The sequence below is a fragment of the Endocarpon pusillum genome (genome assembly GCF_000464535.1).
Source record: "Endocarpon pusillum Z07020 unplaced genomic scaffold scaffold1575, whole genome shotgun sequence".
In the NCBI taxonomy this organism is placed as follows: domain Eukaryota; kingdom Fungi; phylum Ascomycota; class Eurotiomycetes; order Verrucariales; family Verrucariaceae; genus Endocarpon; species Endocarpon pusillum.
In genome coordinates this window covers 16,558-31,206 of record NW_006916035.1, presented here as the reverse complement: position 1 = coordinate 31,206, position 14,649 = coordinate 16,558, and the positions used below count along the sequence as shown (strand labels likewise).

At 50.2% G+C, this 14,649-nt stretch overlaps 3 protein-coding genes across 3 annotated transcripts; 1 reads left to right on the top strand and 2 right to left on the bottom strand.

Annotated features, from left to right (window-relative positions):
• Positions 1-874: 874 nt before the first annotated feature.
• On the bottom strand, positions 875-2,758 carry EPUS_05875 (uncharacterized protein; the record flags this gene model as incomplete). The annotated part of the gene is made up of 1 exon (XM_007802253.1): positions 875-2,758. One exon carries the CDS (start codon positions 2,756-2,758, stop codon positions 875-877), a length of 1,884 nt encoding a protein of 627 aa, XP_007800444.1.
• Positions 2,759-3,428: 670 nt separating this feature from the next.
• Positions 3,429-4,171, bottom strand: EPUS_05874 (uncharacterized protein; the record flags this gene model as incomplete). The annotated part of the gene is made up of 2 exons (XM_007802252.1): positions 3,429-3,872; positions 3,992-4,171. 2 exons carry the CDS (start codon positions 4,169-4,171, stop codon positions 3,429-3,431), a joined length of 624 nt encoding a protein of 207 aa, XP_007800443.1.
• Positions 4,172-4,429: 258 nt separating this feature from the next.
• EPUS_05873 (uncharacterized protein) lies at positions 4,430-14,334 on the top strand (the record flags this gene model as incomplete). The annotated part of the gene is made up of 6 exons (XM_007802251.1): positions 4,430-7,207; positions 9,014-9,271; positions 9,324-11,662; positions 11,712-11,971; positions 12,930-13,375; positions 13,429-14,334. The coding sequence occupies 6 exons, from the start codon at positions 4,430-4,432 to the stop codon at positions 14,332-14,334; spliced, it is 6,987 nt and encodes a 2,328-aa protein (XP_007800442.1).
• Between the last annotated feature and the right edge of the window lie 315 nt (positions 14,335-14,649).

The following is a 14,649-nucleotide window of genomic DNA, read 5'->3' as shown; positions in this document are numbered from 1 at the left end:
TGCGGGTACGGGTACAGGGCGAGGTGGTGTTTGGTGCGGGTGATGGAGGCGAGGAGCGAGACGCTCGTGCAGACAAGGAGGAGGAGCAGCGTCGTCGGCGTCGAGGTGAAGCCTGAGGTTTGCATTGCGCACGCTTGGAAGTTTGGGTTGCGGGTTGTGGGGTGCGGGTTGCGGGTTTGCGTCGGAGCTTGGTTAGGCGGCGGTGCGCATTTTGGGTTTGCAGGGGTGATGTGGACTGATACTGTATGGAGAACAGGCTGGAGGTTGTGGAAGGGGGTGGGGGTTGAGTGGTGCTGTATGTACAGTAAGATGCGCCTGAACTTGGTCTGTTACATACATATTTTACAACTCCTACTGGATGAAAGTGAAACAGATTTGGGGTTCAAAGTTGGAGATCTGCCTACATATTTTCGGCCCACGGAGGGAGGCCCGGAGAAAAGTCTAGATATACAACCTCTTCCTCCATCGTGTGCATGGAATTATTGGAATGTGCATGATTGTTCTATCTGGGTTGAAATCCTCTTTCTTGGAGTGGTATTTGCTCCTAAGATTGCCTAGACTGTGGATGCTTCAAGTCGGTTCATCGTGATTACTGCTCCGGATACCTCTTAGGCCAGCTATATGCTTTTCAGATCTGAATCTCATGCCAACTAACCAACCAGATATGCAGCACCTCCCACTCCTCGTCGTTGAGCTATCCGAGGATGTCAAGCATCACGGCAGCCAGATGACAACGTAAGGGTGGGCCGGTGGCCCCAATATCTTCCTTGCTTTCCGCCCCAGCAGCTCTGCTATGGTTCTCTTTCTCCAAAAGGCGTCTGCAGATCCTATTGCAATATCTCGGGCTGCTGCTCTCAGTGAAACTGAGCAATCCTCAATCATTCTCCCCGGACTGTTCTTGCAACGCCTTTCTGTACTTCGCACTCGCTGTTGACACAGCCGAGATAGTCGGTCCCAATAGCTGATTCACCACCTCTGCGCCTCCCTTGATGGCTTTCAAGTCCATCTTCCGCTTCACACCGGTGCGCTGTTGGAAATCGATTGCGGTTCTTTTGGCTGCACGAACAAGTTCGTTTCGCTCTCCATCAGCGTCATCTGCTACAGCCTTGATTCTGTCCATTGCTCGATTTAAAGACTCCACCAGGGATGCGATCTCATTCGCACGGCTTGGGTCACCCGACAGAAAGGCAGCCCAAAATTGATGGAGAAACTCCGTTGTACTTGCATGGGTCAAGGTGACTCGTTCATAAATAGTTGCTGATAATCCCATTTGAGCAGGCATGTCCTGTGTCTGCTCGCTGTGCTGATGCACGAGGTCCATGATATGCGAGTAAGCTCTTGCCGATGGAGGAACTTCCTTTTCCTTCTCGTCGTCACTATGATCGTCGTCCATTTCCTGGTCAGAACCATCAACCTTGATAGCCGCAAAGCCAGGTTGAGGGAATGCTTGTGTCAAGTCTTCACAAACGGATCTGATCGCTGCTCCTGGATCCACATATGGTAAGGACTGACTCTCCTTTGAGTCTTCAGCCGTGTCCCTGGAATCCGTAAAGAATCGGCTCTGATCCCGAACGTTCAGAATAATTCGATTCTGCTCAGGGTCCCCTGCCAAATCGCGCAGTCTCAGATTCTCATACGTAGCCTCGTCCATACCAATTGGCTGAGAGGGGTCGATGTCTGATGGTGCTACTTGCGCCATGAGTTTTTCGCTCAAGGTGTTCAATGTGCGGATAATGGGAACTTTCTCGAGAGACTGAGGTCGAAGCTCTCGGTATGGAGCATTGCCTTTGCGCTGACTGTGATGCTCTTCATTTCCTTCCATGTCAATGATACGCGGCACCTGCATCTCTCGCTGGGTCTCTCGGCGTCCAGAAAATTCTTCGGCATCCAGATACTGATCCAAGACTGTGTCGGTGGCATCATTTTGATCAATCTTTAACCCTCTCAACTTCTTGAAGAGTTTGCTTTGGAAGAATCTTGACCAAAAAGCTGTCTCGTCGTATGGTTTGGGTACCACATCATCGTAAACCCGGAGAACGAGAGGGTACTGGGCAAATATCAAGTGAACATGCTCCTTACTTAAGCTCAATTTCTTTTCACCCCCATCAGAGGTAGGCTTTAAGGTGGAAAAGACGTTGTACGACCCTCTGGCTTGACTTCCCGCGATGGCATGTGCTCTCAGTAGATGTATCCTCGAGGCCCAGAACTGTGCTGTGAATTGCGTATTCGAGAGAGATTCCGGTTTCAACTTGCGAGACTCCTCAAACATCCTCTTCAACATCGGATCGTCTCTCATAAGGGATTGCTGGAGGTCTAGGTTGGATTTGAGCTTCTCATCATCCTCCCACACATTCCCCCCTTTCCCACCGGAGATGGCATTTGCAATAGCCATGGCAGCCGACGACCCGCCACTAATAGCAGCATCGCTATTCTGCGCGGCCTTGTAGGCCTGAATAGCGGTTGTCAAAGCTTCTTTGATTGCGTTCGCTTCGGCCCTTGCACTAGATGGTGAAGTGAAAGCGAAGACATGTCCAACCGGCTCAGTCTGTCCTTTCGGCTGAGCAAAGATCTTGAGCATAACCTTGGCACTGCTTTCAGGCGTCTGCTGCAAGTTCGTGATAGTAGATACCGTGATCACCAACGAAGGCGTGGCATCCGGGGGGTTATTTGGTGTCCACGAAACTGCCTGCCTGTCCTTGGAGATGGCCAGAACACCATCTTGCTTTTTGTAGACAGCAGCACCCCTGGAGGGAGCCATCTCTGGCCGGCACTGTGCTCTGCTGTAAAGACGAAATGGTTCGAGATATCGCTAACACCTCATGCGAAGCATCACTTAGGCGCCACCAAAAGTGAAACTTTGGTGGGTCCGTAGGCCACTACCGGCGTTTTGCATTCATATTGTACTGTTTCTCTTATTGTCAACGTGTGGCTAGTATTCCTGTTGAAGGAGAAAGTCACGATCATATGAGTAATGGGGAGTACAGCAACACTTAGGAGGCGGCTGTTGCTCCATTTGATATCTGGCAGTGCTCCTAGGGCGGGCTTTGCGGCATCATGCGCAGGTAGTGACTACTACATATGGGGAATGCTCACGGGGTATGGACATCTAATACTCGAGATCAAAAGATGGAATGCGCATAAGACCTCTCTAAAGAAAGAGTCTGCTTGTTATCATGTACATTCCCTATAGACATCCTCTCAGCCTGACCTCATGCACGAGATGGCTGTGACTGCAGGTGATGTACTCGGACATTGAAGGTAAGCCTTTCCACGCGCGACCCATCCTTATATCTGCCCAAGCTTCTCTTCCGTCTTGAAGCCCACATTCGAGGTCACGAATGACACGCATGGCGGCAGATAGCTGAAAAGATCGCTTATCCAGGTCTAGACCATAGATAGATTACCAGTATGTAGACTGCATACGGCCTTTAGTAGGGGTGCCGCGGTTGATCAGTTTCTTGCTGTTGAGGCGCAGGGTTGGGTGATATCTTCCGTCGCCCGGTAATGACCTTTCGCCCCAGGCGTCCAGACTCCCCAGGCACATCTTCAGCCTCAGCTGTCGTATCCTTATCTCCTTGAGTACCAGTGTGATAATGGTCCTCTAAGCCAATTGACTCCATGGTCTGATCTGCTTCTTCTGGTTCTAATGGCTCGGCTGAGTGTTCTAGGCTTTGCTGGGCTGCAGGTTCCTCTGCTTGCGCAAAATACAACATCCAGGTTTTTAACTTGGTGCTGTATTCGTCAGGACTATCATTCTTCCACGCTTCGATGAATGCTCTCCCGCTGGAGCGGTCCGGGATGTAAGTTGGGTCGTCGCGAGCTGCTCTATCTAGGTTTCGTGGGTCGATCTGGGCGCTGACAAAGGGCGTTAACTACTCCAGGTCAGATATTGTCTTTTGGCATGGTTTAGTCGCGATGCTGCCCAACGAGCAGATTTATTGTCGACGGCTCTGTCTTGACACAGAAGGCTGGGAGAAATACCAGTACGTACTCTGGTGTCCTTCAGATCAGGACAATTGTAGTTGCGCGCTTTTCGGTAGTCGATAACGTAGCCACCCCATTCGGTATGTGCTCCCATGGATCCCGTCCGGTTGCCTTTGTAGTAACCTCCATTGACTTGCTTGGTCGTCAAGCGCAAACGAGCTGAAAGTGCTGTTGACGGCCTGACCATGATATTGTTGGTGCAATTGACCGAGTGATTGAGGGTGATGAGCTCAAATCAAATGCTGACCCACATCTTACCATGATCCTGTCGCAGTTGCTGGGTTGTCACACTCTGGGCAGGGTCGCAGACCTTTACAAATTGCGTAAGTGGTCTTTATCGACAGGCAGAAATTTTTCGAACTCTTGGCAAATTCACAGAAATAAATGGCGAAATTGCTGTTTGAAATGGTAGCTTGTGCTGATATAGTAGATCCTTATTCCGAGAATGCCACGACAATCACACGGCCGATCTCTTACTACTTCAGCCACTTCGCGACCACCAAGGCGTAAACCAGCACGGAGCCGGAACCTGGATGCCTTTGCTATAGCACAGCAGGAGGATTCTACCAGAATCAGAGTCCGACGAAATAGATTAGGAGAGATTGAAGAAGACACTCATGGCAAAGCAACATTCGTCACAGGAGAACAGAATGATGATGTCCGTTCTGCTAAACGCCGGAGGACACATGGTCAAGGAGGTTCTGCAGATGAAGAAGATGCAGGTGACGATAGCGAAGGACACAAATGGCATCTAGGTGTCGATGATGACGATGAAGACAGTGATCTCGACAGTGATGAGGCTATGGGCGAAAGTGATGAAGAGAAATTTGCATGTTTCACTTTCCGCGGAAGCAGCACCAAGTCGTCCAAGACACGTCCGCGCATGAGAGGTCTCGACGGTTCCAAAAGCCTGACGAATATCGATTTACGAGAGAGCACAAAGGAAGATACCAGCCTCGACAATGGCAGCCAGTCTACAAATGAAGATGAATTCGGCGAAGGTGCTGTTGATCTTGCTACGGTACTAGACATGAACGAAGAACATGAAGGCGAAAGAGAAGAACTGGGTGGGACTGGCCCCAAAGCTCGGCCAGAAGAACTCGACCGACCTCGAATTCCAGACGACAGCGGTGGCTGGTCTGGTGAAGACGGATCTGCATCCGAGGATGTGTCCTCTACCCTCTCCTTTTCTGAGGACGAGGATTCTAGTGTGAATCATGCTAGGTTAAAATCCTTCTTGCAAGACCTGGAAGAACATGGACCGTCTAATGCGCCGTCAAAACGGCCCCGACCACCAACCGCGGTGGGGGAGCCATCGGATTATGGCTTAGCACCTTCACAGAAGCTTACAGTGGCAGACCTGCTTGGCTCTGTGACAGATCCGCGTTTACGCGACTCGTTGAAGATGCTGCATCACAGCGAGCAAAAAGGCTACAACATCTCGACAAAAGGCATACCAGGGAAGCTGGAACCACCACTCCCGAAGAGGCAACAAGACAGGCTGGACCGTGAAGCTGCATACAAGAAAAGTAAAGAAACACTGAGTCGTTGGATTGATACCGTGAAGCAGAACAGGAGAGCGGCGCACATTTCGTTTCCACTATCAGACCCTGATGCTCTTGCAGCTCTTGCAACGAATCAATTGCTGCCTGTTTCTGAGTCAGAAGCTTTGACCCCTCTAGAGTCCGCCATACGAAGCATTATGCATGAGAGCGGTCTCGCGTCCGACAAAGGTCAGTCCACAGAAGGGAAATTGCAAGCATTCGAGGAGCTTGAAGAGAAGAAAATGCCGATTGAGGAGGTACAAATGCGACGTGCCGAACTGAGGAGAGCGCGAGATCTAATGTTTCGTGAGGAATTGCGAGCACGGCGCATCAAAAAAATCAAGAGCAAGGCATACAGAAGAGTACACCGCAAGGAGCGCGACAAGCATGCACAGGAGGAGCGAGCAGCGTTGTTAGCGGCGGGTGCCCTGGATTCTGAGGATGAACGTGAAAGGCAGGATCGACGAAGGGCAGAGGAGAGGATGGGGGCACGTCACAGGGAAAGTAGATGGGCTAAGGGAATGAAGGCGGCTGGCCGCACCGTTTGGGACGAAGATGCTAGGTTGGGAGTAAACGAACTAGCCCGTAAAGAAGACGAGCTTCGGAAGCGAATTGAAGGTAAAGATCTAAATCGATCCGATGAATTAGTGGTCGACTCATCCGACCAAGAGTCTTCTGATGACATTTCTGTCGACGAATATGATGAGGTTGAAGGCCTCAGGCTGGAGCGAAAGCTGGCAAACGTGGAAACTGCAGATCGAGCAAATATCGCAGGTTCAAGGCTTAACTCGATGCCGTTTATGCGAAAGGCTGAAACCGCCCAACGAGCATTGAATCAGGCAGAAATTAAGGAAACTCGGCGCATTCTGGCGGCAGAAGATGGGGAGAGCGAGGATAAGGACATAGCCCTCTCTGACAGTGGAGGACGGCGAAAGTTTGGACTGGGACAGCAAAGCAAGAGTGGGCAAGCGCCTCGACCTGAGGAGAAGAATGGGTTCGAAGAGCCACTGTCAGAAAACGAGGCCCAGCAGATGAGCCCGGCTGGAGAAGAATTATCTAAGCCGAGTCGACATGTGTTGCGAAAGGAACAAGCCATCGCTAAGAAACCGACTTCGATGCAATCTCATGCTCGCGAGGAGGTAACCGAATCCCTTCACGAAATTGACAATCCCTGGTTATCCGGACCAAGGAACCGCAAGTCGGGCCTCACGACAGGCAAGTCCATCATATCGCCGGATATCGTCTTACAGGATCAAAGAATGGCTTCAAATGCTCCGAACAAGAGGAATTTGAGCTCAAAGACAACGCAGGTCCCTCCAGCGATAATAGGGGAGCTGACCAGCTCATCTAACTCGGACGAAGAGAATCCAGGCCAGCCTACAGTGCGCACGCGGCTGCCGAAGCGAAATAAAGAGTTGGTTCGCATGGCCTTTGCTGGAGATGATGTGTTTCAAGCCTTTGCCGAGGAGAAAAGGGCGACCATGGACGAACAAGGCGACCAGGTCGTGGACACTTCTCTACCGGGTTGGGGCAGCTGGACTGGTGCAGGGATCAGTAAGAAGGAGCAAAGACGTGCCAATTCTCAGAAAACAACAACCACGATCAAAGGTGTTGATCCAAGTAAGAGGAAGGACGCCAAGCTCGAGAGAGTCATTATCAATGAAAAGCGAATAAAGAAGGTAGGACACCACCCTGGTTGCGTTGCTAATAGTTGATGCTAATACCGAATCTAGAATGCCAAATATCTGGCATCTGAGCTTCCACACCCATTTGAATCACAACAGCAGTACGAACGATCTTTACGCCTACCCCTTGGACCAGAGTGGACGACAAAAACCACTTTTCAAGACACCATCAAACCACGTGTGCTTCTCAAGCAAGGCATTATACGCCCAATGGAGAAGCCGTTGGCTTAGCATTTACCTTTATACATATATGGGACGTCGCAGCGGCAACCAGCCAAGGACTGACGAATTAGGTCGAATGCCGCACGTTATGCTTCACGTTCAACTCCGTTAGGATGATTTTCAGGTTAGGCAGGTCCGTATGAGTTTGTGACCACTACGGAGTACTGGAAATCCCATGGCCCTGAGGACTAATAAGACGTTCAATTTGAAAGTCCTTGCTAGACCAGCCAAAGTTCGTTTATTGGTGGACCAGCCGCGCTACGAGTATTCGTGACCTCGCGAGTTACGTAGTAGGCTGCCCAAATTGGCGATCAGCCGCTCGGTTGTCCGAGCCGAGGAGAGGCATATGCAGTAGTATTTGTTTTGCGTCGGTGGTTCACAAGACCTGCATGCAAAGTATTACGTAGTAGATTATCCTACCCATAAAGCGCGACCATCACCGCTCCAGTCACAAGAAGAGAGGATCTCTATTGAGTGGTCCTCTGGAACTTACCTTGGAATACAAATCCATCATGATACTTCTCACGACCGCTGACCATGGACATTCGAGCCTCCTCAAGGGGGTTCACGTCAAAGACCACATACGCCAGCGTGATCCTACCCATGGTTGCGTCTTGGTGGCCTCGCGGAGGCCTCATGGTCTGTGAGGAACGAAGGACCTGAAGTTCAACCCCATGTGACACTGTCTTGCTGAGAAACAAAGGACGTGGTGGTGTATATATATATACTCAACACTTCCGAGACAGAAAATCTCTTGAGGCCCATCGCTACTGATCCAGTGCCCATTGCCGCTTCTCATCTCAAGTACCCGATCTTACCCTTCTCGAAACAATACTCGCGCCTTCTTCGTCAACCTCAGGCTGGTCATCATCGAGCTTGAGATAAGCGAAGCTTCACTCACTACCTTCGAAGGTAAGAGTCCATTAAATCTAGACAAGCGCCTTCCTGTTTCACGATCTCTCTTTTGTATGAATATCAACATCAAGTCGATCTCGAATCCTCCACCTATCTCAACCTACGTTGTCCGTCTCCCTTTCTGGCATTCTCTTGCTCCTAGAGCCTTTCGCATTCCTTACATACATACTATTCTCTACTATTGTTCCGAGGCCTGTGTCTTCCAGACAAGCTTTCAAGCTGCATTCGAAATTCCTGGCTGGCGCTCTGGTATGCTGGCCTCTAAGAACCATCTGGTCTCGATCGAGCAATCTGTTTTGTCTTCCCTACTTGTTCTTTTATATCAATCTGAAGTACCCTGCAGTTTCGTAAAAAGCATAATCCAGTTGTTGAAGCTGCTTTGCGTCTGCAAGCTCTTCCCTCATCTTGTGCTGGCATACCTACCCTCCACTGCAGCCAACCCATTCTGTCGGGTTGACCACCCTGGTGCAGCGCTGGAGAACGTCTATCATGGATTGCATTGAACTGTGAAATCTTTTTGCGCAGAGAAGGATCAGACTACACCCCCAACAACCTTCTTTTTTTCTTCTGTTTCCACTCTCGCTGTTCGCGTTATCCAAAATTGCCTTGGCTACGACTATGCTGCTGCTGATATGGTGGCAAAGAATACTAACTTTATCACAGGTCATTCATTTGGCCGGAGCGCTACCCCGACCTCAGGGCTTCGGTCATTCTTCAACGAACTCCTCAAACTTTCATTCCAACTCCTCGCAACCGTCAACAATCGATCTTCCCCTCAAACCAACAAGACCGACGTCCTCCGCCACAGTCATACTAGTAAATGCCAATTTGCAGTTGCAGGTTGTCACCTCAACCGACCTACCGCCTGTACAAGTTCCCACTTCTACATCTGCAACGCAGAGCTGGCCGGATACGAGTGGGGTAGGTGCCGCTGCTGGATGAATGGAACCGCCATATACTGACGCCTCACAAGAGCATACAGAGCACTCTAGAGACGGGTGGAAATCCTACTATTCAGCCATTTCCAACAAGCCTGCCTTCGGTGACAGGCTCTACCCTCTTGCCCCTTACGACTTTCGCTCCGTTCACCAATGCGACTGAGGTTCAAGAACCCACGACCACACAAACCATTTCCGTCCCAACCACCACACTAGAAAGCATTGTCACGCAATCAACAGTAGCAACCTTACCGTTGGAAACACTCTCGACCTTCTTGTCGGAAACTACTCATGCTACCACGATTACGCTAAAGAGCTCAACGATAACGTCGACAGTCGAGAGCACAGTAACAGCAACATCGACCTCTCTGACTCTGGTCGTGACTACACTAGTCGCCTCAAGCACGTCGACCACTATCCTGGCAACCACAATTACGACTAACGGTAATCCAACATCTATTCCTACTGTTGCTCCAAATTGCACCTGCGACATGGGTCCCGAACAAGATATTTTCCTACCAGTTGGTCTTGGAGCTCCACCAGCCAACATTGCGCGGCGAAGTGGTCATCCAGCTCCGCGCCTTGGCATTCAGAACACCACCAGCCCTATTCCGACCAACAAGTTCTATGCCAATTTCTTCCTTGGAAGCCAGGGTCAGAGTACATTCACTCAGCCGTATAGCATCTCCTGGAGCAGAGGTGGTGGAAATGCACAGAGCTGGGGCATGGCCATCTCACATATCGAACCTGGTCAGAGAGTATTCGGTCCTCCACGAGCTGGCATACCTGGGTCTCCAGCTTCCTACTTTATCAACCCTATCGGCATCCAGTCGATCGTCATGTCGGCTTCGGAACTGAGAACATCCACTGTTTTAACGTCCGACTCGCTGCAAGCCTTCTCTGCCAATATCAATCTTCGGCCAGACTCCGGTTCCGCCTCGTGCATCACCTTCCCCGTCGTGCAGGGTATGGGCTTCGTAACCGGGCTTTACAATAATCTGCAACCAGTTATTCAAAGCAGCGTTTTCTTCAGAAATGTCGTCTCGGCTGAGCCTCTTCGACAAGGCACGTTCAAGTATCGCATCGCTTTGGAGGATGGTACAGTGTGGTTGCTGTACGCCATGTCTACTAGTGGTGTCGATCCAAACTTTCGACTGGTCTCCAGCACACTTCTCCAAGGTCTGCCCAGTTTCTCTGGTGTGATCCAGATCGCAAAGAATCCTGCCTACTCGGAGTCCACGTACGACGATGCAGCCGGAGCATATGCCACGAGCGCGACTGTCTCCGGCCAAGCAAACGGGTCTACTGCTTCCTATAGTCTAACCTGGACCAAGGGAGGGCCAAATGCTGATAAGGCGACTCTGCTCATGTTTGCAATGCCGCACCACGTTGAATCTTTCAATGCGACAACGAGAGCTCGCATTACGTCACTTCAGCTGTCAACGACAACCAAGGGAATGGGAACTGCCGTGGCCGCCGACTCTTGGACAATGCTGGAGACAAACTTGCCGATTGACATGGGATTCGCGCCTTGGCGGCCTACAAGTGGTAATGTCTCAACACTCTCTGACACCGCGATCAGTGCAATCGAAAAGGTCTCCGCAAGTGAGGTCTCGCAAAACATGTCAGCCCAAACCAATTTGGACAGCATGTACTTCAGCGGAAAGGGCCTCAGTAAGTTCGCGACTATTGTGTATACGATGAACGAGCTCTCGGGACAAAAAGGACTTGCCGCTGCGGGATTAGCAAACCTGAAATCTGCCTTTGCTGTGTTTGCCAAAAATCAACAGCGATATCCACTCTTTTATGACACCGATTGGAAAGGTGTGGTGTCATCCGCCACATATCTCACTGGTGATCCTGGGAACGATTTTGGCAATTCATTTTATAATGATCACCATTTCCATTATGGCTATTTCATCCATGCTGCTGCCGTCATCGGCTATCTCGACCCATCATGGCTTGCAAAGAACAAAGATTATGTGAATACGCTTGTTCGCGATGCCTCGAACCCGAGTGGCCAAGACCAGTTCTTCCCCGTGTCCAGATCTTTTGACTGGTACAATGGTCATTCTTGGGCCAAGGGACTTTTCGAATCTGCTGATGGCAAAGATCAGGAATCCACCTCGGAAGATGCCATGTTCGCCTATGCTCTCAAGATGTGGGGCAAGACCACTGGAGATGCCAGCATGGAAGCCCGTGGTAATGTCATGCTGTCGGTACTGACTCGAAGTCTGCGTGACTACTTCTTGCTGGAGAAGAACAATGTTAATCAACCGTCCGACTTCATTGGAAACAAGGTGACAGGCATCTTGTTTGAGAATAAGATTGATCACACTACCTACTTTGGGGCCAACCTGGAGTATATTCAAGGGTATGGATACCGTATGCTGTCCATGAGTGCCTCATACTGACCTGGGCAGAATTCACATGGTCCCATTGATGCCGTTCTCAACATTGACCAGGAACGAGAATTTTGTGACTGAGGAGTGGAACACGTATTTCAGTGATGGGATGGTCGCACAAGCATCCAGTGTTCAAGGAGGATGGAAAAGTATCTTGTATGCTAACCTGGCCATCATTAACCCTAAAGCAGCTTTCAAATTTTTCAACCAAGAGAATTTTGATCCTAGTTGGCTTGACGGTGGTGCTAGCAGGACATGGTATTTGGCCTTCGCAGCTGGTATGTTCTGGTCTTTGGGTGCGGTAGTCCCGGTCACTGATCCGTACCACAGGTCTAGGAGGAGCACCCTGACAAGGAGGATGAGGCTGGACTGTCTTCTTTGACACAAGGACGATGATAGACAGGCGTTGTGTATATGGATTGTGCAGTTTGGGTCACTAAAGGGAGGCTGGGCGAGGTCGATCCATTGGACAGTTTTGGCCGGTTAGAAGGAACAGCTTGATGAAAATGGGAAGACACGGGGCTATATTCTTGACTTTGCGATACCCTATACAGTTTTTATGAACCAAGACCTTATGAACCAATCCTGTCCAACAATGTGAAGCAAGATATTACCTTTCCGCCCCATGTGTGAAAGGCATCTCCCGTTGGGTGTACATCCGCTGTACTCCGTTCTGACGCAAGTTAGATATAGTGCTGGGATTCGACGGGTGAGGCAACGTGTTTTCTATCGGATCTCAGCGGTAGATAAGCCCACTAAGGATGTGTCACGTTTCATGGCTGGTTACCATTGGTCCAAGCAGCGGCCATATTCTTCCCTCATGCAGTGGGAGGAACTATACTTCTACACAGCCACAATGCCCAGACCTTGGCAGCAATCTTTCGCGACGTCAAGTGCATCAGCTTGCAGATGTGACGGGCTTCTCGCTGTTTTGGCCCTGCAAGGAACTTTAGCTGCTGCAGCTTCCCCAGTCTCAGAGCTTTGCTCGTTCACCTTCTCCCACCCCCCACCTACTCACTACATACGAGAGCTTCGTCATCTCGCTTTTAAAAACTTCTTCCATCCTTCTTATCCGCCAGTCGCATTGAGTCTTTTCCAGATGTGTACGTACCATGCGTTCAAAGATGCTTCCTCTGCAGCTCTAAAATCCCGCTAGTTGGGAAAATCCTGGGATCGCATCGCGGCTCCCTACGTCTCTAAGCAAATTCCATAACTAGCAGCTGACGCTGATGGCAGCTGCAACTTCGATCAAACAACACTTCCAGCGTCAAGGGTCAAGCCACAGAATGCCGTCGCAGGCCGAGGCCGAAGGCAATGGCAGCATTGCGCCAGACGTTGCCAATGAGCATACACATCTTCTTGGTCGGATAATGTCAACGGACTCAGGGACACCATACTACAAGAGTGAAAATGCCTACATCCGATGGCCAGCAATGGTGCTTCATACAACCTGGCAGGTTCTCATCAGCAATTATGTGAATGTGTTATTGGTCTTTGTACCGCTTGGGATCATATCAGGAGCTATGCATTGGAACCCGACCGTCATCTTTATCCTCAATTTCTTCGCCATCATGCCGCTGGCGTCGCTTTTGAGCTTTGCGACAGAAGAACTCGCCGTTCCTCTAGGTGAAACGCTTGGGGGCTTGATGAACGCAACTTTCGGCAATGCGGTGGAGCTTATCGTAAGTTGTTTATCCCAGCGACTCTGTAGTGAATGATCGTAACCTTGGTTTAGGTCAGTATTGTCGCCCTCAAGAACAATGAGATTCGAATTGTCCAATCAAGCATGCTTGGTAGCATCCTTTCGAATATCCTGCTTGTCCTTGGATGCTGTTTCATCGCCGGCGGTATCAAATATCACGAACAGAGCTTCAATACGACTGTAGCCTCCACCATGTCATCGCTCATGGCCGTTGCGTCCGCATCTCTCATCATCCCGGCAACCCTCTATGCGGCTCTAGCGAAATCAAAGAACGTGAGTTCGGAAGACAACATCTTGGTTCTGTCCCATGGCACAGCCATAATACTGTTGTTGGTCTACATTATGTATCTTTTCTTCCAACTCAAGACTCACGCCGACCTGTTTGATCCCGAAGGCCAAGAGGGAGGCGCCTCTCAAGAAGCAGAGATTCTTGGACCGTGGGCTGCGGGCGCGGCTCTGGTGGTGGTGACTGTGGTGGTTGCGATCTGCGCAGAATTTCTCGTTGACAGCATTGACTCGATCGTTGAATCAGCGCACATCAGCAAAACATTTATTGGGCTGATCCTGATTCCCATCGTCGGAAATGCCGCCGAGCATGTCACTGCAGTGGTGGTGGCTTACAAAGACAAGATGGATTTAGCAATTGGCGTGGCAATCGGTAGCAGCTTGCAAATTGCTCTCTTCGTCACGCCCTTCCTCGTCGTCCTTGGTTGGGCTATGGACAGAAAGATGACTCTACACTTCGAGACCTTCGAAACGGTGGCGTTCTTCTTGTCATCGCTAGTCGTTACACTCTTGATCCAAGATGGGAAGTCGAACTATTTGGAAGGCGGTCTCTGCATTGGAATGTACGTCATCATCGCTCTCGCTTTTTACGTGTATCCCGAGGACACTACTTTGGATCTGGTTGGTTGGGTTGGAGGACTCGTGAAAGGGTAGGATGCGCTCTAACGCCTAGAAATACTGGTTCTCAGACTTCGCATATTCGATTCTGCGGTCCTGTGTACGGTTTGACATGGTGCACTGGTCTTAATTCTGTTGGATTGTATAAACTCAGGCGCTTCCATGTCTTGGCATCGGAGTATACGGAGTTGTGCACCAAAAGTAGTCAGAATAGGCTAAGATCTATGTGCTAAGAGGTGTACTCTTGCTAATACCATAGTAATGTCATTCCATTGACTCCTCCTCTATCCCTTGTGCTGCGTTTTGGATCCCTAGGGATCCAGCCGCACGCAGCACAAGGGATAAGCATTG